Here is a 25,923-nt window from a genome sequence, read left to right as displayed (position 1 = left end):
AATTAAATCAGCATAGCAGGTGGAGGCTACATGTTGTGAATGGGGCAACGGGTTCAACTTTTTGCCTACGGAACATACAGCAACATTCCAAAATGTATGTCATAATGACAGCGTCGCGCTGTTGGGCTACTGTTGTGAAGGTACCTCTATGACGTCACCGTTTATCAACGCGGGACAGACGCCCAGATGTTCGGATTGAACAAAGCTGAACTGGGTCTTGAATGTAAACCCGTGCGCGACCATTTCCAGTCAAACGCGCCGTTTCTTGGGCGCAAGAAGGTCATGAAAATGAAAAGAGACAGTAAAAAGGCGGAAGAAAAGGGTGAGTTATTCCAACCATCGCAACAATTTCAGTATAGGCAGTCACGAATCAGTGGTGGAAAAAGTACCCAATTGTCATACGAGTAAAAGTAAAGATACCTTAATAGAAAATGACTCAAGTAAAAGTGAAAGTCACCCAGGAAAATACTACTTGAGTAAAAGTCTAAAAGTATTTGGTTTTATATATACTTAAGTATCAAAAGTAAATGTAATTGCTAAAATATACTTAAGTATCAAAAGTAAAAGTATGAATCATTTAAAATTCCTTATATTAAGCAAACCAGACGGCACCATTTTTATGTTTTTTAAATTTATGGATAGCCAGGGGCACACTCCAATACTCAGACATCATTTACAAACAAAGCATGTGTGTTAAAGCATGTGTGTTTAGTGAGTCCGTCAGATCAGAGGCAGTGGGGATGACCAGGGGTGTTCTCTTGATAAGTGCTTGAATTGGACCATTTTACTGTCCTGCTCAGCATTCAAATTGCAACGAGCACTTTTGGGTGTCAGGGAAAATGTATGGAGTAAGAAGTGCACTATTTTCTTTAGGAATATAGTGAAGTAAAAGTAAAAGTTGTCAAAAATATAAATAGTAACATAAAGTACAGATACCCCAAAAAACTACTTAAGTAGTACTTTCAAGTATTTTTACTTAAGTACTTTACACCCCTGTCAATATGTGAAATACTTTTGTCAAACCAAAGCCAACGTTGTTGGCCTTCTCGTTTTTGCATTTACAGTAGGCCTACATCAACATTCAAAAGTTGCTGCAAAAGTATAAGTCCTTTGACCAACTTTCTGTCCGAAAGAACCGTGTGCTTAATTTCTCCTCTTATTTTAGGGTATTCCGCTCCCTATGATCCGTTCTTCAGCGGACCAGTACGAAAGAGGTTTGTGCTCATCAAGGTTTTATTGTTGCCTTCATTCAATCTCGATTTCCATTAGGCCTATTTATGGTTTGCGTTCCAAATAGCAGCCTATTGCCTACGCTAGTGCAGTACTTTTGTCCAGGGTATTGCCTACGCTAGTGCAGTACTTTTGTCCAGGGTCTGTATAGGTTGTCATTTGGGACACATGCGTACAGTTTTTATTTTAATTGTTTTATTAGCATAGATACAAAAGCGCAGCTAAACTCACAGCATATGCAGAAGCACACACATCATATGCTGTAGCATACAAAATCGCACTCACATTACATCTGTCTAGATTTGTGTACAACTCTTTTGAAGGCGGACATGCTAGCTAGCTGTCATGTGGATTAAGTCCACCTTGTTCAAGCATATGAATCAGCTGATTTAATTTCTTCATGTCATTCCAGGAGCTGCACAGATCTGATCTGCTGCATACTGTTCTTGGCTGTCATAGCTGGCTATATGGTCATGGGAGTTCTGGGTAGGGAAGTCTTCATCATCATTTGAAGATGACATGACTGTCATCATCTGGTGTCTGTTTTATCCCTTGCTCATCTAAAAAGTCTGTATCTGATAGTCAATGTCAACATGACAATGAGAGAGACGATTCCCCTGTATACTGTTCGGCCATCTTTTTAGTGTACAGCACAGTAAGCCTAGCTAGCTACATCAACCAAACCACTGTGAAAGTTCACAGGAGCAGAACTCTAAATGTAATGGAAGTGTGTCATATGATTGTCTCTGGTTCTTCCTCTCTCCCTCCATCAGCCTGGTTGTTTGGAGACCCTCGCCATGTTCTCTTCCCCAGGAACTCCACCGGAATGTTCTGTGGAGCAGGGATGAATAGGTGAGTAGACCTATGTTATGTCTACCAGGTTATAGGCCCTATGTTATGTCTACCTAGCTATAGGCCCTATGTTATGTCTACCTAGCTATAGGCCCTATGTTATGTCTACCTAGCTATAGGCCCTATGTTATGTCTACCAGGTTATAGGCCCTATGTTATGTCTACCTAGCTATAGGCCCTATGTTATGTCTACCAGGTTATAGGCCCTATGTTATGTCTACCTAGCTATAGGCCCTATGTTATGTCTACCTAGCTATAGGCCCTATGTTATGTCTACCTAGTTATAGGCCCTATGTTATGTCTACCTAGATATAGGCCCTATGTTATGTCTACCTAGTTATAGGCCCTATGTTATGTCTACCTAGCTATAGGCCCTATGTTATGTCTACCAGGTTATAGGCCCTATGTTATGTCTACCTAGCTATAGGCCCTATGTTATGTCTACCAGGTTATAGGCCCTATGTTATGTCTACCTAGCTATAGGCCCTATGTTATGTCTACCTAGCTATAGGCCCTATGTTATGTCTACCTAGTTATAGGCCCTATGTTATGTCTACCTAGATATAGGCCCTATGTTATGTCTACCTAGTTATAGGCCCTATGTTATGTCTACCTAGCTATAGGCCCTATGTTATGTCTACCTAGCTATAGGCCCTATGTTATGTCTACCAGGTTATAGGCCCTATGTTATGTCTACCAGGTTATAGGCCCTATGTTATGTCTACCTAGCTATAGGCCCTATGTTATGTCTACCTAGCTATAGGCCCTATGTTATGTCTACCTAGCTATAGGCCCTATGTTATGTCTACCTAGCTATAGGCCCTATGTTATGTCTACCAGGTTATAGGCCCTATGTTATGTCTACCTAGCTATAGGCCCTATGTTATGTCTACCTAGCTATAGGCCCTATGTTATGTCTACCAGGTTATAGGCCCTATGTTATGTCTACCTAGCTATAGGCCCTATGTTATGTCTACCTAGCTATAGGCCCTATGTTATGTCTACCAGGTTATAGGCCCTATGTTATGTCTACCTAGCTATAGGCCCTATGTTATGTATACCTAGTTATAGGCCCTATGTTATGTCTACCAGGTTATAGGCCCTATGTTATGTCTACCTAGCTATAGGCCCTATGTTATGTATACCTAGCTATAGGCCCTATGTTATGTCTACCTAGTTATAGGCCCTATGTTATGTCTACCTAGCTATAGGCCCTATGTTATGTCTACCTAGCTATAGGCCCTATGTTATGTCTACCTAGTTATAGGCCCTATGTTATGTCTACCTAGCTATAGGCCCTATGTTATGTCTACCTAGCTATAGGCCCTATGTTATGTCTACCTAGTTATAGGCCCTATGTTATGTCTACCTAGCTATAGGCCCTATGTTATGTCTACCTAGCTATAGGCCCTATGTTATGTCTACCAGGTTATAGGCCCTATGTTATGTCTACCTAGCTATAGGCCCTATGTTATGTCTACCTAGCTATAGGCCCTATGTTATGTCTACCTAGCTATAGGCCCTATGTTATGTCTACCAGGTTATAGGCCATGCATCAGAAAACATGGATGAGTCCCAAACAGAATTATAAAAGCGGTGCACTCTAAAGGGGAATAGGGTGCCTATTGGGATGCTGTAACAGTGGCCTAGATGTGCAGTGTGCTAACTCATTGAGTCTCTGAAAGAGATAATGTTGAGTCAACTCAGTCTTGTTTTTAACTCTGTCTTGTCAGAGACCAGCCCAGGATGATCTATGTGGACATACTGAAGTGTGCCACGACCACCAACGTGATGGCAGCAGCGCTCGGAGGTGTACAGTGTCCTACCACACAGGTCAGACTCCAACTGTAGCAATATGATCACATCCGACCTATCCCCATCCGTTTAACCAGAGCCACGTAGGACATATGACATAACAGATAGGACATAATGCATAGAGTACAGCATATAGCTTAGGACACATACAACCTAATATAATAATCAATAGTATGGGGTCACATCATTTGAGGAATAGGGTTTCATTTGAGATTTGACTCCCTCTCTCTCTTGGTGGTTTCACTCACCCTTTCGTTACCTATGATAAGTCACATGTGAGAATGCCAGAAATCAAGGTTTGCCGTACACTAATGTCTGGTCCCTCCCATCTCTCTCTCCCTTCCTCTGCAGGTGTGTGTCCGTAAGTGTCCCTCTCAGTTCTGGATGCTGTCTGCTGCTGCCTATGACCCCGAGGCCAAACCCAAAGACTTCTTCCATCAGCAGTACTGTGACCACAGCCTCAACCTGACTACCACCACATGGGTACAGGTCATTTTACAATGTTATCAATGTGCTTATAGAGACTCGAACTGCGTGTGTGGGACCATTAGTCCCAAGCATTCTGTTAAGCATAGCTATATACAGTACAGTGTAGCCAATGTCTGTGTTTCATTATGATTTAGAGGTTTAGGTTGATTGTAAAACATTTTGATTTGAGACATTTGTGGAGTGGAAAGGATTATAAACAGATGTAGTTTCTAAATGAGTGTGTCTGTTATAAAAATGCTTCTGTATATTGGCCATCCTTCTAGTTATGTTTGGTCCTATACTCTCTCTTTCAGACTGTCCAACAGATCCTTGATGCAGAACTTTGTCCGTCGTTCCTTGTTCCAAGTAAATCAGGTGAAGTAGTTTAACATGGCATCCATCCTCACACCTACTCATACTGACATGACTGTTAATGTCTACATAATCATTGTACGGAGGATGAAGTTAAACAGCAGGAAACTGAGATGAATCCACTTTGAACCTTTTACTCCCTCTACCCATCCATATGTTGTTGTTTGAATGTCTACAGCTCTGGGGAGGTGTTTGCCCAGTCTACACGCTCTCAAAAGTGCTCCCTCCAACTTCACTCTGCCCGGAATGGCCTCCGTCAACGAGACAGTCAACAGCATCAGAAGCGCCATGGGGTACTTACTTACCACTTCATCCATTGAACTAACATTCTACTGTGGATACTATACGTCTGTGTCCCAAATGGCACTCTATTCTACATTTGACCAGGTCCCATAGGGAATAGGGTGCCATTTGGGACACAACCTATGTGTAGCTAAACAGATCATCACTGTCCGCTAACCTACTATACCTTTCCATTATTCCAGATCACTGATATCAGGCTTCAACAGAAAGACCATAGGAGTGAGGATCTTTGAGGACTTTGCCTCCTCCTGGTACTGGATCTTACTGTAAGTCTGATGTTCCAACTATCTCACAGTGGGCGCACAGTACTACATAGAGCCATGGTTACATGGAACTCTATTCCACATCAAGTAACTCACGCAAGCAGTAAAAACAGATTTTTAAAAATCTGATACAAATACACCTTATGGAACAGCGAGGACTGTGAAGAGTCACACACACAGGTACAAACACACACATACAAACACACATAACATACACACTATACACACACGTACACCTGGATTGTGTGTTGTAATAGAGTAGTGGCCCGAGGGCACACGCTTAATGTATTGTGAAATCTGTTGTAAAATATATTTTAATGTTTAAAATTTTTATTATAATGTATATTACTGCCTTAATTTTTGCTAGCAGCAGCTAATGAGGATCCATAATAAATACAAATACACAATATCCTTACTGATCCACCATAGTGTCTACATCCTTACTGATCCATCATAGTGTCTATATCCTTACTGATCCACCATAGTGTCTATATCCTTACTGATCCACCATAGTGTCTATATCCTTACTGATCTACCATAGTGTCTATATCCTTACTGATCCACCATAGTGTCTATATCCTTACTGATCCACCATAGTGTCTATATCCTTACTGATCCACCATAGTGTCTATATCCTTACTGATCCACCATAGTGTCTATATCCTTACTGATCCACCATAGTGTCTATATCCTTACTGATCCACCATAGTGTCTATATCCTTACTGATCCACCATAGTGTCTATATCCTTACTGATCCACCATAGTGTCTATATCCTTACTGATCCACCATAGTGTCTATATCCTTACTGATCCACCATAGTGTCTATATCCTTACTGAGCCACCATAGTATCTATATCCTTACTGATCCACCATAGTGTCTCTCCTTACTGATCCACCATATAGTCTATATCCTTACTGATCCACCATAGTGTCTATATCCTTACTGATCCACCATAGTGTCTATATCCTTACTGATCCACCATAGTGTATCTCCTTACTGATCCACCATAGTGGCTCTCCTTACTGAACCACCATAGTGTCTCTCCTTACTGATCTAACATAGTGTCTATATCCTTACTGATCCACCATAGTGTCTATATCCTTACTGATCCACCATAGTGTCTATATCCTTACTGATCCACCATAGTGTCTATATCCTTACTGATCCACCATAGTGTATCTCCTTACTGATCCACCATAGTGTCTCTCCTTACTGAACCACCATAGTGTCTCTCCTTACTGATCTAACATAGTGTCTATATCTTTACTGATCCACCATAGTGTCTATATCCTTACTGATCCACCATAGTGTCTATATCCTTACTGATCCACCATAGTGTCTATATCCTTACTGATCCACCATCGTGTCTATATCCTTACTGATCCACCATAGTGTCTATATCCTTACTGATCCACCATAGTGTCTATATCCTTACTGATCCACCATAGTGTCTATATCCTTACTGATCCACCATAGTGTCTATATCCTTACTGATCCACCATAGTGTCTATATCCTTACTGATCCACCATAGTGTCTCTCCTTACTGATCTACCATAGTGTCTATATCCTTACTGATCCACCATAGTGTCTCTCCTTACTGATCTACCATAGTGGCTATATCCTTACTGATCTACCATAGTGTCTATATCCTTACTGATCCACCATAGTGTCTATATCCTTACTGATCCACCATAGTGTCTATATCCTTACTGATCCACCATAGTGTCTATATCCTTACTGATCCACCATAGTGTATATATCCTTACTGATCCACCATAGTGTCTATATCCTTACTGATCCACCATAGTGTCTCTCCTTACTGATCTACCATAGTGTCTATATCCTTACTGATCCACCATAGTGTCTCTCCTTACTGATCTACCATAGTGTCTATATCCTTACTGATCCACCATAGTGTCTATATCCTTACTGATCCACCATAGTGTCTATATCCTTACTGATCCACCATAGTGTCTATATCCTTACTGATCCACCATAGTGTCTATATCCTTACTGATCCACCATAGTGTCTCTCCTTACTGATCTACCATAGTGGCTATATCCTTACTGATCCACCATAGTGTCTCTCCTTACTGATCCACAATATTGTCTCTCCTTACTGATCCACCATAGTGTCGATATCCTTACTGATCCACCATAGTGTCTCTCCTTACTGATCCACCATGGTGTCTATACCTTACTGATCCACCATATCCTTACTGATACACCATACTGTCTATATCCTTACTGATCTACCATATCCTTACTGATCCACCATATCCTTACTGATCCACCATAGTGTCTCTCCTTACTGATCCACCATAGTGTCTATATCCTTACTTATCCACCATAGTGTCTATATCCTTACTGATCCACCATAGTGTCTATATCCTTACTGATCCACCATAGTGTATCTCCTTACTGATCCACCATAGTGTCTATCCTTACTGATCCACCATACATTTACATTTACATCATTTAGCACCATAGTGTCTATATCCTTACTGATCCACCATAATGTCTATATCCTTACTGATCCACCATAGTGTCTCTCCTTACTGATCCACCATAGTGTCTAAATCCTTACTGATCCACCATAGTGTCTATATCCTTACTGATCCACCATAGTGTCTCTCCTTACTGATCCACAATAGTGTCTATATCCTTGATGATCCACCATAGTGTCTATATCCTTACTGATCTACAATAGTGTCTCTCCTTACTGATCCACCATAGTGTCTATATCCTTACTGATCCACCATAGTGTCTATATCCTTACTGATCCACCATAGTGTCTATATCCTTACTGATCCACCATAGTGTCTCTCCTTACTGAGCCACCATAGTGTCGATATCCTTACTGATCCACCATAGTGTCTCTCCTTACTGATCCACCATAGTGTCTATATACTTACTGATCCACCATATCCTTACTGATCCACCATATTGTCTATATCCTTACTGATCTACCATATCCTTACTGATCCACCATATCCTTACTGATCCACCATAGTGTCTCTCCTTACTGATCCACCATAGTTTCTCTCCTTACTGATCCACCATAGTGTCTATATCCTTACTGATCCACCATAGTGTCTATATCCTTACTGATCTACCATAGTGTCTCTCCTTACTGATCCACCATAGTGTCTATATCCTTACTGATCCACCATAGTGTCTATATCCTTACTGATCCACCATAGTGTCTATATCCTTACTGATCCACCATAGTGTCTCTCCTTACTGAGCCACCATATTGTCTCTCCTTACTGATCCACAATAGTGTCTCTCCTTACTGATCCACCATAGTGTCGATATACTTACTGATCCACCATAGTGTCTCTCCTTACTGTTCCACCATGGTGTCTATATCCTTACTGATCCACCATATTCTTACTGATCCGCCATAGTGTCTCTCCTTACTGATCCACCATAGTGTCTATATCCTTACTGATCCACCATACTGTCTATATCCTTACTGATCTACCATATCCTTACTGATCCACCATAGTGTCTATATCCTTACTGATCCACCATAGTGTATATATCCTTACTGATCTACCATATCCTTACTGATCCACCATATCCTTACTGATCCACCATAGAGTCTATATCCTTACTGATCCACCATAGTGTCTATATCCTTACTGATCCACCATAGTGTCTCTCCTTACTGAACCACCATAGTGTCTCTCCTTACTGATCTACCATAGTGTCTATATCCTTACTGACCCACCATATCCTTACTGATCCGCCATAGTGTCTCTCCTTACTGATCCACCATAGTGTCGATATCCTTACTGATCCACCATAGTGTCTCTCCTTACTGTTCCACCATGGTGTCTATATCCTTACTGATCCATCATATCCTTACTGATCCACCATAGTGTCTCTCCTTACTGATCCACAATATTGTCTCTCCTTACTGATCCACCATAGTGTCGATATCCTTACTGATCCACCATAGTGTCTCTCCTTACTGATCCACCATGGTGTCTATACCTTACTGATCCACCATATCCTTACTGATACACCATACTGTCTATATCCTTACTGATCTACCATATCCTTACTGATCCACCATATCCTTACTGATCCACCATAGTGTCTCTCCTTACTGATCCACCATAGTGTCTATATCCTTACTTATCCACCATAGTGTCTATATCCTTACTGATCCACCATAGTGTCTATATCCTTACTGATCCACCATAGTGTATCTCCTTACTGATCCACCATAGTGTCTATCCTTACTGATCCACCATACATTTACATTTACATCATTTAGCACCATAGTGTCTATATCCTTACTGATCCACCATAATGTCTATATCCTTACTGATCCACCATAGTGTCTCTCCTTACTGATCCACCATAGTGTCTAAATCCTTACTGATCCACCATAGTGTCTATATCCTTACTGATCCACCATAGTGTCTCTCCTTACTGATCCACAATAGTGTCTATATCCTTGATGATCCACCATAGTGTCTATATCCTTACTGATCTACAATAGTGTCTCTCCTTACTGATCCACCATAGTGTCTATATCCTTACTGATCCACCATAGTGTCTATATCCTTACTGATCCACCATAGTGTCTATATCCTTACTGATCCACCATAGTGTCTCTCCTTACTGAGCCACCATAGTGTCTCTCCTCACTGATCCACAATAGTGTCTCTCCTTACTGATCCACCATAGTGTCGATATCCTTACTGATCCACCATAGTGTCTCTCCTTACTGATCCACCATAGTGTCTATATACTTACTGATCCACCATATCCTTACTGATCCACCATATTGTCTATATCCTTACTGATCTACCATATCCTTACTGATCCACCATATCCTTACTGATCCACCATAGTGTCTCTCCTTACTGATCCACCATAGTTTCTCTCCTTACTGATCCACCATAGTGTCTATATCCTTACTGATCCACCATAGTGTCTATATCCTTACTGATCTACCATAGTGTCTCTCCTTACTGATCCACCATAGTGTCTATATCCTTACTGATCCACCATAGTGTCTATATCCTTACTGATCCACAATAGTGTCTCTCCTTACTGATCCACCATAGTGTCTCTCCTTACTGAGCCACCATATTGTCTCTCCTTACTGATCCACAATAGTGTCTCTCCTTACTGATCCACCTTAGTGTCGATATACTTACTGATCCACCATAGTGTCTCTCCTTACTGTTCCACCATGGTGTCTATATCCTTACTGATCCACCATATTCTTACTGATCCGCCATAGTGTCTCTCCTTACTGATCCACCATAGTGTCTATATCCTTACTGATCCACCATACTGTCTATATCCTTACTGATCTACCATATCCTTACTGATCCACCATAGTGTCTATATCCTTACTGATCCACCATAGTGTATATATCCTTACTGATCTACCATATCCTTACTGATCCACCATATCCTTACTGATCCACCATAGAGTCTATATCCTTACTGATCCACCATAGTGTCTATATCCTTACTGATCCACCATAGTGTATCTCCTTACTGATCCACCATAGTGGCTCTCCTTACTGAACCACCATAGTGTCTCTCCTTACTGATCTACCATAGTGTCTATATCCTTACTGACCCACCATATCCTTACTGATCCACCATAGAGTCTATATCCTTACTGATCCACCATAGTGTATCTCCTTACTGATCCACCATAGTGTCTCTCCTTACTGAACCACCATAGTGTCTCTCCTTACTGATCTACCATAGTGTCTATATCCTTACTGACCCACCATATCCTTACTGATCCGCCATAGTGTCTCTCCTTACTGATCCACCATAGTGTCGATATCCTTACTGATCCACCATAGTGTCTCTCCTTACTGTTCCACCATGGTGTCTATATCCTTACTGATCCACCATATCCTTACTGATCCACCATACTGTCTATATCCTTACTGATCCACCATATCCTTACTGATCCACCATATCCTTACTGATCCACCATAGTGTCTATATCCTTACTGATCCACCATAGTGTCTATATCCTTACTGATCCACCATAGTGTCTATATCCTTACTGATCCACCATAGTGTCTATATCCTTACTGATCCACCATAGTGTCTATATCCTTACTGATCCACCATAGTGTCTATATCCTTACTGATCCACCATACTGTCTATATCCTTACTGATCTACCATATCCTTACTGATCCACCATAGTGTCTATATCCTTACTGATCCACCATAGTGTCTATATCCTTACTGATCTACCATATCCTTACTGATCCACCATAGTGTCTATATCCTTACTGATCCACCATAGTGTCTATATCCTTACTGATCTACCATATCCTTACTGATCCACCATAGTGTCTATATCCTTACTGATCCACCATAGTGTATATATCCTTACTGATCTACCATATCCTTACTGATCCACCATATCCTTACTGATCCACCATAGAGTCTATATCCTTACTGATCCACCATAGTGTCTATATCCTTACTGATCCACCATAGTGTCTCTCCTTACTGAACCACCATAGTGTCTCTCCTTACTGATCTACCATAGTGTCTATATCCTTACTGACCCACCATATCCTTACTGATCCGCCATAGTGTCTCTCCTTACTGATCCACCATAGTGTCGAGTATCCTTACTGATCCACCATAGTGTCTCTCCTTACTGTTCCACCATGGTGTCTATATCCTTACTGATCCACCATATCCTTACTGATCCACCATACTGTCTATATCCTTACTGATCCACCATATCCTTACTGATCCACCATATCCTACTGATCCACCATAGTGTCTATATCCTTACTGATCCACCATAGTGTCTATATCCTTACTGATCCACCATAGTGTCTATATCCTTACTGATCCACCATAGTGTCTATATCCTTACTGATCCACCATAGTGTCTATATCCTTACTGATCCACCATACTGTCTATATCCTTACTGATCTACCATATCCTTACTGATCCACCATAGTGTCTATATCCTTACTGATCCACCATAGTGTCTATATCCTTACTGATCTACCATATCCTTACTGATCCACCATATCCTTACTGATCCACCATAGAGTCTATATCCTTACTGATCCACCATAGTGTCTATATCCTTACTGATCCACCATAGTGTCTCTCCTTACTGAACCACCATAGTGTCTCTCCTTACTGATCTACCATAGTGTCTATATCCTTACTGACCCACCATATCCTTACTGATCCGCCATAGTGTCTCTCCTTACTGATCCACCATAGTGTCGATATCCTTACTGATCCACCATAGTGTCTCTCCTTACTGTTCCACCATGGTGTCTATATCCTTACTGATCCACCATATCCTTACTGATCCACCATACTGTCTATATCCTTACTGATCCACCATATCCTTACTTATCCACCATATCCTTACTGATCCACCATAGTGTCTATATCCTTACTGATCCACCATAGTGTCTATATCCTTACTGATCCACCATAGTGTCTATATCCTTACTGATCCACCATACTGTCTTGAGATCTGAGGCAATGCTCTGTAGTCTTGTTCACCGCCAACCTATAAACCTGGCAATTGCTTTTCAACTAACCAATGCAAATGCTTGTCAACATTTAAATCATTTAGCAGAAGCTCTTATCCAGAGCGACTTACGGGAGCAATTAGGGTTAAGTGCCATGCTCAAGGGCACACCGACAGATTTTTCCCCTAGTCGGCTTCTGGATTCGAACCAGCGACCTTTCGGTTACTGGCCCAACGCTCTTAACCGCTAGGCTACCTGCCACCCCAACCGGCAACAATGCTAGTAAACCAACTAACACTAAATCTTGTCAGTCAACCAGCACCAACTAGTCCACTGGAGTGTTTTATACTGTATGCCTATACCATGCCTGAGCTGTCTCTGTTCCAATATCCACACTGTCCTACCACTTAGTATGAAGCAATGTGTTGACCATGTATTGGAAGTGGTATGTCAGTATAGACATTGGATGTCTCCTGTGTTTGCAGTGGTCTGGTGGTGGCTATGGACAATTGCTTGTCAACCAACCAACACTAATGCCAGTCAATCAGAGTGTTTTGCATGCCCATACCATGACTCATTTCATTTCATTTTCATTTTAGTCATTTAGCAGACGCTCTTATCCAGAGCGACTTACAGTTAGTGGGTGCATATATATATATTTTTTTTTCATACTGGCCCCCCGTGGGAATTGAACCCACAACCCTGGCGTTGCAAACGCCATGCTCTACCATCTGAGCTACATCCCTGCCGGCCATTCCCTCCCCTACACGGGTCTCCCGGTCGCGGCCGGCTACGACAGTCTGGATTCGAACCAGGATCTCTAGTGGCACAGCTAGCACTGTGATGCAGTGCCTTAGACCACTGCGCCACTCGGGAGGCAATCTGCTCTTCAACAGTGTGCTGTGTGCTGTGTTTGCAGTGGTCTGACGGTAGCTATGGTAGTCAGTGTGGTGTTCCTGTTGCTGCTGAGGTACCTGGCCATTGTCCTGGTCTGGATTCTCATGGTGGGACTTCTGGTGGTGGGAGGCTACGGTAAGTCTGGCTCATACAGCCCTACAGCCTGGCCTGGACTAGATTAAAATGTGGATGATATGTAGGTATAAAGTGGTGGTGGTGTGTGTGCGCGCGTGTGTGTCTATGTGTGTGTGCGCGTGTGCATGCAGACAAGAAAGTCAAGGACCAAAATGCTTTGCTTACTATTTTCACTTTCCATTTTTTAAAATCTAGTGATCACTATTTTACACTCACATACTAGCCTTATATGGTTTTCTGTTAAATCTAGAATGATGACTGAATTTGCATATGGGTTCTTCTCCTCTCCCAGGAATATGGCACTGCTACTCAGAATACTACAATTTCAGCACCTCCAAACTGAAGTTCAGTGATCTAAGCTTCAATACAAATATCTCAGTCTACCTTCAAGTCAGAGAGACCTGGCTTGCTTTCTGTGAGTTTGGTCATTATGTACCGTCTATGGGTTGTATATTGGACCTGTATCAGTGGAGGCTGCTGAGGGGAGGACGGCTCATAATAATGGCTGGAACGGAGCTAATGGAATGGCATCAAACACATGCAAACCATGTGTTTGATGTATTTGATCCATCCATTACCACGAGCCCGTCCTCCCCAATTAAGGTACCACCAACCTCCTGTGGCCTATATTGTTTTGGTGCTCGGTAGTCAAAGACTGGCATATGTTTTTATTTATTTAATTTAACCTTTTTTTTTATCCAGGATGTCCCATTGAGGTCAGAATACCTCTTTTACAAGGGAAACCTGGCCAGCTCAATAAAATACACTATATATTTCTTTTCTCAGTGATCATCCTTTGCGTGGGGGAGTCCATTTTGATTCTGGTGCTTAGTTGTCTCAGGAGGAGACTCTCTGTTGCTGTTGCTGTCATGGAGGAGTCCAGCAGGTTGGACTTTGCCTTTAGATTTGATTTATTTAATTTATTTATCAGTGTTTTATCCTGTATGAAATGAGGTGTAATGTGTGTGTTCTGTCTGCAGGGTGGTGGGTTACCTGATGTCCACCCTGCTCTACCCTCTGTTTACCTTTGTTCTGCTGGTGGTGTGTGTTGCCTACTGGGGAATGACCTCCCTGTATCCTTTGGCCCTTCATACATGGGGTTTCCATTTCCAATGCTTTCTAATGCATAAGCTAAACTGTTATTTTTACTGCTTATTTTGTCATGTGTGTTTTAGCCAGGGTTTGGAACAGGACAGAAAACCGGAAAAGAACGACAATAGAATGAGAACCGGGAACGAAAGTCATCTAAACTGTTCCGGAACAGAACCGTTATTTTAAAAGCACGGGAACCTGTTAATAACGACCTTTTAGGTTCCGGGCATTTTTTTCCAGTCCCACAAAAAAACGCAACAAAGCGCCTATATAAAGCCCTCACTGTCACTCAGAAACGTATTCCAGTGTCTGCCTGCCAGCTGAACATCTTTACCAGTGTGTGTGTAGTATACTTGCCCCTCCCCCTCTGAAGGATAGTCACTAAGAGTGATTCAGAAATTAGCGAGAGAGATTTTTAATTAGAGAAGAATGGATTAACCTTTTCAGTCATAGTTAAGGATACTATTGTTATCACATTTCACATTGGATTTATTAAGTACAAAAAGTGTTTTTATTTTAATACTGGTGCCACTGCACACACAAGCTTGTGGTCCAACGTTAAGCCAACTCTCTGAAGTTCAAAGACATTCAAAGTTCCTTCATAGAAGCTGCTCCTCCGTAGGTATAATTCTGTGGGCCTAATTCAGATAATGCATGTCATAAAAAGATGCCCAGCGCTTCAAGCCTCCTCCTCCACCCTCTCTCGCTCTCTCCCCACCCGCAAAATTTCAGTCGAGTCTCGTGCCATACACTTGTCTGTCCAATGCATGTAAATAGCTTGCCCGCTCCATAACAAGCTGCTCTATCCACACTAATTGGTGAAGTAATGTAAAGTCGAGCTAAATGTAAAAAAAGATTTCAGAGGTTTAAAAAGAAACAGAAAGGAACGATATAAACAATTACTTTTTTTTGTTTCGAACCGGTTTCCTTGTCGGAACAGTGTAACAGAACAAAAAAAAATAATGGTTCTGTTCAGAACGAAACGATTGGAAAATAATGTTGTTTTCAACCCCTGGTTTTAGCCTTTAGTTTGGTTGGGTCCTTGACTCGAGGCTCCCCACAGATACTTGGTCACATCAGGGGCCCCTCTCTACAGAGTGGTGTCTCTTAGCGACCCCTCTGTGGCTATGTGTAGCCTCATCAACGGCTCTGAGACCTGCAAGCCACAGGTAGATGGCTTGGCTTCTATTGGTTTCAATTGACAAATTATTCTGATGTCAGAACCTCATGTTTGCACCCCACCTTGTAATTACGTAAACTATGGTAAACACTGCCTCCCACTTGTCTTATATTTTTTCCTCCTCTCCTGTCCTCTCCCTACCCAGACGTTCAACTCCTCTGCCTACCCATACTGCCCGTCGGTGCGCTGCATCTTCTTCAAGTACGATGACGCAGGCCTGTTCCAGCAGAACCTGGTTTACCTGCAGGTCTACAACGTCTTTGCCTTCCTGTGGTGTGTTAACTTTGTCATCGCCCTGGGCCAGTGTACCCTGGCTGGGACCTTCGCTTCTTACTACTGGGCCTTCAGCAAGCCTGCAGAAATCTCACCCTTCGCCCTGTCCCAGTGCTTCATACGCACTCTACAGTAAGACATGAGGGACACAGGGTTTCTGTGGTTGGGGACATAGGATTGTGCCTTAAGCCAGAAAGCTTACCTATCTTGAATATGAGAGCATTAGTTGTAGTAGATAATGTATAAGTATAATGATGGGTCAATGTGAAGAGATATTTAAAGTAATCTCTTTTTAGACTTTGTGTCTAGTGTGGTGTATTTCAGTAGCAGACATTGGATTCTGTTTGTGTGTTCATGTGGAGTTCAATATGAAATGGGTTTATTTCTTCCATTCCTGGAAGGTACCACGTGGGCTCTCTGGCATTTGGAGCCCTCCTCCTCACCTGCTTCCAGCTAGTCAGGCTGGTGCTGGAGTACCTGGACCATAAGACCAGGGGTAAGGCTACACGCACGCACGCACGCACACACACACACACGCACGCACGCACGCACGCACGCACGCACGCACGCACGTACTATTTTCCCAAACCCCTTGCCCTAACCCTTGCCCTAACCCTTAATCCTAACCCGAAAACATAACCTTAACCCTAAACCTAGTCCTAGCTCCTAACCCTAACCTTAAACTTAATTCTAATCCTAATACTAATTCTAACCTTAACCCTAAACCCCCTAGAAATAGCATTTTACCTTCTGGGGACCGACAAAATGTCCCCAGTTGGTCAACTTTTTGTTAGTTTACTATGCTATAGTTAAACATGTCCACACACACACGTCCACACGCACACACACACACACACACACACACACACACACACACACACACACACACACACACACACAGTCTTGTACAACTAACCTTGTGGGGATACACAATTCAGTCCCATTCAAAATACTATTTTCCCAAACCCCTTGCCCTAACCCTTGCCCTAACCCTTAATCCTAACCCGAAAACATAACCTTAACCCTAAACCTAGTCCTAGCTCCTAACCCTAACCTTAAACTTAATTCTAATCCTAATACTAATTCTAACCTTAACCCTAAACCCCCTAGAAATAGCATTTTACCTTCTGGGGACCGACAAAATGTCCCCAGTTGGTCAACTTTTTGTTAGTTTACTATGCTATAGTTAAACATGTCCACACACACACGTCCACACGCACACACACACACACACACACACACACACACACACACACACACACACACACACACACACACACACACACACACACACACACACACACACACACACACACACACACACACACAGCTTCATTGTCATCCACTAGTATGCACAGATAGATGTGTTTATGTAGTTTTATGAGTCATTGACTGAAGGGAATCTCCTGTTGATGTGACTGTATGATTCCCCAGTCATTGACTAAAGGGAATCCCATGTTGTAATGTGTCTCCAGGTTCTCAGAGTGCCTTTGGTCGGTTCCTGTTCAACTGTCTCAGATGCTGCTTCTGGTGTCTGGAATACTTCCTGAAGGTCCTTAACAGGAACGCTTACATCATGGTCAGTCACATGACTGTCTGTCACTGTCTGGCATTCCTTTTAGCAGCCATTAGCATCCATGTACCTCTTCTTGCTCTGTTGGTCATTTATTCTTGGTAAATGAAAATGCAGTTCATACTTGTCAGTAATGTCTTGCATCATTCTGAATGATTGATAGATTGCCATCTATGGGGAGAGCTTCTGTGTGTCAGCCAAAAATGCATACAGTCTGTTGATGAGGAACATCGGACGGTAAGACTGGGTTTATTTGGTCGGTTGATTTTCTGCGCTTTGTTTCCTGCTCTCTCTTTTTTAACGTTTTTTTTTTAGTTTACTTCCAATATAGTCAAAGACGTTGATATTGGTTTCTATGTAAGATGCTACCACATTGTCGATTCTTAAATGTGTAATCCACTCATTGTCCCCAGGGTGGTGCTACTGGACAGAGTGACAGACATGCTCCTATTCTTTGGCAAACTACTAGTGGTGGCATCAGTTGGTAAGAGAAGTTTACGTTAACTCAAATTTGTTTAAACTTTAAGTATGAGTACCAGCCTGAAATCCAGTCTGTTTCTGCCAACATTCCACTACTTGCCAATCCTTGTCATACCAAACATGTTAATATAAGCACAAACTGACTGGATTTCAGGCTAAATGATACTGTGTTTAATAGATTTTGTATGAAAGACTGCACTTCTCATATTATTAGAATCTTCATACACATTAAATAGTATCAGCATATTACTATAACTATGGCATTTGCCATTTTATCTTCAGTGGTTGTGTTTATTATCAGCATCTTATTTTCCTTCGCTAATGAAGTATGACTAATATAATGATCTAATGGCTGACCTGACCTGTCTCTGTTTTATCAGGTGGGCTGGCTTTCTTCTTCTTCTCTGGACAAATCCGCCTGCCTGGCAACACGTTCCAGGCTGAGATGCTCAACTATTACTGGGTTCCCATCGTGGTACGTCCATGCAACAGTGTTGTTGCCAAACACTGAACACTCCCAGTCCTTCACTGACATTCTGTCTCAATGAACACATTGACATTTAACAGTGCCTAGTTAAATAAAGGTGAAATAAAATAAAAATAAAAAGATGAGACCAGCGTTTTCCAAACTTGGTCCTCAGTGCCCCTAGGGGTGCAAATTTAGTTTTTTGCCCCAACACTACATAGCTGATTCAAATGATCAAAGCTTGATGATTAGTTGATTATTTGAATCAACTGTGTAGTGCTAGGTCAATATCCAAAACATGCACCCCTTGGGGTCCCGAGGACCGAGTTTGGGAAACCCTTCATTAGACGTTGTACGCAGGTTTGAAATGCGTTTAGAAATGAGATAATGAAAATGGCTGACGTATGCGTTTTCATTTCGGTTTGTTCACTGTTGAACTTTGTCGAACCTCCTTTGATATGAGATTAGTAAGGCAGTATTTCTAAAGGTACATGTACTGTATGTATCCAGGCTCTGTCGTAGCCAGCCGCGACCGGGAGACCCATGGGGCGGCGCACAATTGGCCCAGTGTCATCCAGGGTAGGGGAGGGAATGGCCGGCAGGGATGTAGCTCAGTTGGTAGAGCATGGTGTTTGCAACGCCAGGGTTGTGGGTTCGATTCCCACAGGGGGACAGTATGAAAAAAAACCATTAAAAAAAACTTTTAAAAAACTGTATGCACTCACTAACTGTAAGTCGCTCTGGATAAGAGCGTCTGCTAAATGACTAAAAATGTAAATGTAAAAAATGTCAGCATTGTATGGATTGGTACCGTTATAACGCATGCAGTTATGTTGTGGTAATGTTGCTCTGCAGACAGTGATGGCGGGAGCCTACCTCATCGCTCAGGGCTTCTTCAGTGTCTACAGCATGTGTATTGATACCCTGTTCCTCTGCTTCTGTAAGTCCTACCACCACCTAACCCACCACCACCACCTAACCTACCAACACCACTCTACCACCATCACCTAACCCACCACCACCACCTAACCCTCCAACTCCACCCTACCACCACCACCCTGCCACCACCACCTAACCCACCACCCTACCACCCTACCACCACCACCTAACCCTCCAACACCACCTAACCCTCCAAACCCTACACCACAACACCACCTTACCCTCCAACGCCTACTCCACAACACCACCTTACCCTCCAACACCTACACCATAACACCACCTAACCCTCCAACACCTACACTACAACAACACCTTACCCTCCAACACCTACGCCACAACACCACCTTACCCTCCAACCCCTACACCACAACACCACCTTACCCTCCAACATCTACACCACAACACCACCTTACCCTCCAACGCCTACACCACCTTACCTTCCAACCCCTACCTACACCACAACACCACCTAACCTTCCAACCCCTACCTACACCACAACACCACCTAACCTTTCCAATACCTACATCACAACACCAGCTTACCCTCCAACACCACCTTACCCTCCAACACCTACACCACAACACCAGCTTACCCTCCAATACCTACATCACAACACCACCTTACCCTCCAACAGGGTAAGGTGGTGTTGTGGTACAGTAGAGTAAGGTATAGAATAGTAAGGTATAATATAGTAAGGTATAGTATAGTAAGGTATAATATAGTAAGGTATAATATAGTAAGGTATAGTATAGTCAGGTATAATATACAGTGAGGGAAAAAAGTATTTGATCCCCTGCTGATTTTGTACGTTTGCCCACTGACAAAGACATGATCAGTCTATAATTTTAATGGTAGGTTTATTTGAACAGTGAGAGACAGAATATCAACAAAAAAAATACTGAAAAACGCATGTCAAAAATGTTATAAATTGATTTGCATTTTAATGAGGGAAATAAGTATTTGACCCCTCTGCAAAACATGACTTAGTACTTGGTGGTAAAACCCTTGTTGGCAATCACAGAGGTCAGACGTTTCTTGTAGTTGGCCACCAGGTTTGCAAACATCACAGGAGGGATTTTGTCCCACTCCTCTTTGCAGATCTTCTCCAAGTCATTAAGGTTTCGAGCCTGACGTTTGGCAACTGGAACCTTCAGCTCCCTCCACAGATTTTCTATGGGATTAAGGTCTGGAGACTGGCTAGGCCACTCCAGGACCTTAATGTGCTTCTTCTTGAGCCACTCCTTTGTTGCCTTGGCCATGTGTTTTGGGTCATTGTCATGCTGGAATACCCATCCACGACCCATTTTCAATGCCCTGGCTGAGAGAAGGAGGTTCTCACCCAAGATTTGACGGTAAATCGCCCCGTTCATCGTCCCTTTGATGCGGTGAAGTTGTCCTGTCCCCTTAGCAGAAAAACACCCCCAAAGCATAATGTTTCCACCTCCATGTTTGACGGTGGGGATGGTGTTCTTGGGGTCATAGGCAGCATTCCTCCTCCTCCAAACATGGCGAGTTGAGTTGATGCCAAAGAGCTCCATTTTGGTCTCATCTGACCACAACACTTTCACCCAGTTCTCCTCTGAATCATTCAGATGTTAATTGGCAAACTTCAGACGGGCCTGTATATGTGCTTTCTTGAGCAGGGGGACCTTGCGGGCGCTGCAGGATATATCAGTCCTTCACGGCGTAGTGTGTTACCAATTGTTTTCTTGGTGACTATGGTCCCAGCTGCCTTGAGATCATTGACAAGATCCTCCCGTGTAGTTCTGGGCTGATTCCTCACCGTTCTCATGATCATTGCAACTCCACGAGGTGAGATCTTGCATGGAGTCCCAGGCCGAGGGAGATTGACAGTTATTTTGTGTTTCTTCCATTTGCGAATAATCGCACCAACTGTTGTCACCTTCTCACCAAGCTGCTTGGCGATGGTCTTGTAGCCCATCCTTGGAGAGCTCTTTGGTCTTGGCCATGGTGGAGAGTTTGGAATCTGATTGATTGATTGCTTCTGTGGACAGGTGTCTTTTATACAGGTAACAAGCTGAGATTAGGAGCACTCCCTTTAAGAGTGTGCACCTAATCTCAGCTCGTTACCTGTATAAAAGACACCTGGGAGCCAGAAATCTTTCTGATTGAGAGGGGGTCAAATACTTATTTCCCTCATTAAAATGCAAATCAATTTATAACATTTTTGACATGCGTTTTTCTGGATTTTTTTGTTGTTATTCTGTCTCTCACTGTTCAAATAAACCTACCATTAAAATTATAGACTGATCATTTCTTTGTCAGTGGGCAAATGTACAAAATCAGCAGGGGATCAAATACTTTTTTCCCTCACTGTAGTAAGGTATAGTAAGGTATAGAATAGTCAGGTATAATATAGTAAGGTATAATATAGTAAGGTATAGTATAGTATAGTAAGGTATAATATAGTAAGGTATAATATAGTAAGGTATAGTATAGTATAGTAAGGTATAGTATATTAAGGTATAATATAGTAAGGTATAGGATAGTATAGTAAGATACAGTATAGTAAGGTACAGTATAGTAAGATACTGTATAGTAAGGTACAGTAGAGTAAGGTACAGTAGAGTAAGGTACAGTGGCTCGCGAAAGTATTCACTCCCCTTGGCATTTTTCCTATTTTGTTGCCTTACAACCTGGAATTAAAATTGATTTTTGGGGGGTTTGTCTCATTTGATTTACACAACATGCCTACCACTTTGAAGATGCAAAATATTTTTGGGGTGAAACAAACAAGAAATAAGACAAAAAAACAGAACTTGAGCGTGCATAACTATTCACCCCCCTCTAAAGTCAATACTTTGTAGAGCCACCTTTTGCAGCAATTACAGCTGCAAGTCTCTTGGGGTATGTCTCCATAAGCTTGGCACATCTAGCCACTGGGATTTTTGCCCATTCTTCAAGGCAAAACTGCTCCTCTCCTTCAAGTTGGATGGGTTCCGCTGGTGTACAGCAATCTTTAAGTCATACCACAGATTCTCAATTGGATTAAGGTCTGGGCTTTGACTAGGCCATTCCAAGACATTTAAATGTTTTCCCTTAAACCACTCGAGTGTTGCTTTAGCAGTATGCTTAGGGTCATTGTCCTGCTGGAAGGTGAACCTCCATCCCAGTCTCAAATCTCTAGAAGACTGAAACAAGTTTCCCTCAATAATTTCCCTGTATTTAGCACCATCCGTCATTCCTTCAATTCTGACCAGTTTCCCAGTCCCTGCCGATGAAAAACATCCCCACAGCATGATGCTGCCACCACCATGCTTCACTGTGGGGATGGTGTTCTCTGGGTGTTGAGAGTTGTTGGGTTTGTGCCAGACATAGCATTTTCCTTGATGGCCAAAAAGCTCAATTTAGTATCATCTGACCAGAGTACCTTCTTCCATATGTTTGGGGAGTCTCCCACATGCCTTTTGGCGAACACCAAACGTGTTAGCTTATTTTTTTCTTTAAGCAATGGCTTTTTTCTGGCCACTCTTCCGTAAAGCCCAGTTCTGTGGAGTGTACGGCTTAAAGTGGTCCTGTGGACAGATACTCCAATCTCCGCTGTAGAGCTTTGCAGCTCCTTCAGGGTTATCTTTGGTCTCTTTGTTACCTCTCTGATTAATGCCCTCCTTGCCTGGTCCGTGAGTTTTGGTGGGCGGCCCTCTCTTGGCAGGTTTGTTGTGGTGCCATATTCTTTCCATTTTCTAATAATGGATTTAATGATGCTCTGTGGGATATTCAAAGATTCTGATATTTTTTTATAACCCAACCCTGATCTCTACTTCTCCACAACTTTGTCCCTGACCTGTTTGGAGAGCTCCTTGGTCTTCATGGTGCCGCTTGCTTGGTGGTGCCCCTTGCTTAGTGGTGTTGCAGACTCTGGGGCCTTTCAGAACAGGTGTATATATACTGAGATCATGTGACATATCATGTGACACTTAAATAAAGTCCACCAGTGTGCAATCTAACTAATTATGTGACTTCTGAAGGTAATTGGTTGCACCAGATCTTATTTAGGGGCTTCATAGCAACAATTTTCAGTTATTTATTTTTTTGAATTTTTTGAAACAGTTAATTTTTTTCATTCCACTTCACCAATTTGGACTATTTTGTGTATGTCCATTACATGAAATCCAAATAAAAATCAATTTAAATTACAGGTTGTAATGCAACAAAATAGGAAAAACGCCAAGGGGGATGAATACTTTTTGCAAGGCACTGTACAGTAGAGTAAAGTATAGTATAGTAGAGTAAGGTATAGTAAGGTATAGTAAAGTACGGTATAGGAAAGTACGGTATAGTAGAGTACGGTATAGTATAGTACGGTATAGTAGAGTAGGGTATAGTAGAGTAAGGTATAGTAAGGTATAGTAGAGTAAGGTATAGTAAGGTATAGTAGAGTAGGGTATAGTAGAGTAAGGTATAGTAAGGTATAGTAGAGTATGGTATAGTAAGGTATAGTATAGTAAGGTATAGTATAGTAAGGTATAGTAGAGTAAGGTATAGTACAGTATAGTATAGTAAGGTATAGTAGAGTAAGGTATAGTACAGTAAGGTATAGTAGAGTAAGGTATAGTATAGTAAGGTATAGTAGAGTAGGGTAGAGTACGGTATAGTAGAGAAAGGTATAGTAAGGTATAGTATAGTAAGGTATAGTAGAGTAAGGTATAGTATGGTATAGTATAGTAAGGTATAGTATAGTAAGGTATAGTAGAGTAGGGTATAGTAGAGTACGGTATAGTAGAGTAGGGTATAGTAGAGTAGGGTATAGTAGAGTAAGGTATAGTATAATAAGGTATAGTAGAGTAGGGTAGAGTACAGTATAGTAGAGAAAGGTATAGTAAGGTATAGTATAGTAAGGTATTGTAGAGTAAGGTATAGTATGGTATAGTATAGTAAGGTATAGTATAGTAAGGTATAGTAGGGTAGGGTATAGTAGAGTACGGTATAGTAGAGTAGGGTATAGTAGAGTAGGGTATAGTAGAGTAGGGTATAGTAGAGTAGGGTATAGTAGAGTACGGTATAGCAGAGTAGTCAAGTAAAGTAGAGTAGTAGAGTGACTCCAGTGTTTCTCCCTCACTCAGTGGAAGATCTAGAGAGGAATGATGGAACTATGCAGAAGCCTTATTACATGTCCAGGAACCTGATGAGGATCCTCCGCAAACCCAAACCGTTTGTTACAGCCCTGCCGGAGTAGTAGTAACCTTTAACCTCTGAGTTAACCCCTAACCTTTAGCCCAACCATCTATCCTATCCCCTGTCTTCTAATAAAGCTATCAGTATTCTCATTCAGGCTACCGTTGGTTTATTTATTTAGGGAGTCAGAAATGCATCCTTCGTTGTTAAAAGAGGAAGTATTTATTAGAAATATGAAATATAATTCAATACATTCCAATTACTGCACAATACTACATAATATACACTACCAGTCAAGGGTTTGGACACACCTACTCATTCAAGGGTTTTTCTTTATTTTTACTAGTTTGTACATTGTAGAATAATAGTGACGACATCAAAAATATGAAATAACACATATGGAATCATGTAGTAACCAAAAAAGTGTTCAACAAATCAAAATATATTTTATATTTGAGATTCTTCAAATAGCCACCCTTTGCCTTGATGACAGCTTTGCACACTCTTGGCATTCTCTCAACCAGCTTCATGAGGTAGTCACCTGGAATGCATTTCAATTAACAGGTGTTCCTTCTTAAAAGTTAATTTGTGGAATTTCTTTCCTTCTTAATACGTTTGAGCCAATCAGTTGTGTTGTGACAAGGTAGGGGTGGTATAAGACCAAGTCCATATTATGGCAAGAACAGCTCAAATAAGCAAAGTGAAACGACAGTCCATCATTACTTTAAGACATGAAGGTCAGTCAGTACTGAACATGGCAAGAACTTTGAACGTTTTTTCAAGTGCAGTTGCAAAAACCATCAAGCGCTATGATGAAACTGGCTCTCATGAGGACCACCACAGGAATGGAAGACCCAGAGTTACCTCTGCTGCAGAGGATAAGTTCATTAGAGTTACCAGCCACAGAAATTGCAGAGTTCAAGTCACA

The 25,923-nt window shown here is 41.9% G+C and overlaps 1 protein-coding gene across 1 annotated transcript; it reads left to right on the top strand.

The window, feature by feature from the left end:
* Positions 1-218: 218 nt before the first annotated feature.
* Positions 219-25,147, top strand: LOC121585712 (choline transporter-like protein 4). The gene is made up of 22 exons (XM_041902034.1): positions 219-322; positions 1,166-1,214; positions 1,643-1,716; positions 2,004-2,082; positions 3,816-3,915; positions 4,249-4,380; positions 4,680-4,740; positions 4,916-5,030; positions 5,223-5,306; positions 13,744-13,856; positions 14,149-14,271; positions 14,643-14,742; positions 14,837-14,929; positions 16,012-16,117; positions 16,274-16,533; positions 16,803-16,897; positions 17,877-17,980; positions 18,138-18,211; positions 18,388-18,458; positions 18,835-18,929; positions 19,776-19,860; positions 24,944-25,147. The coding sequence occupies exons 1-22, from the start codon at positions 283-285 to the stop codon at positions 25,054-25,056; spliced, it is 2,166 nt and encodes a 721-aa protein (XP_041757968.1). The 5' UTR covers positions 219-282; the 3' UTR covers positions 25,057-25,147.
* Positions 25,148-25,923: the final 776 nt, after the last annotated feature.

The sequence above is a fragment of the Coregonus clupeaformis genome, chromosome 17 (genome assembly GCF_020615455.1).
Source record: "Coregonus clupeaformis isolate EN_2021a chromosome 17, ASM2061545v1, whole genome shotgun sequence".
In the NCBI taxonomy this organism is placed as follows: Eukaryota; Metazoa; Chordata; class Actinopteri; order Salmoniformes; family Salmonidae; genus Coregonus; species Coregonus clupeaformis.
The sequence above is the reverse complement of the archived record's forward strand: the minus strand, read 5'-3'. Positions and strand labels throughout refer to the sequence as shown.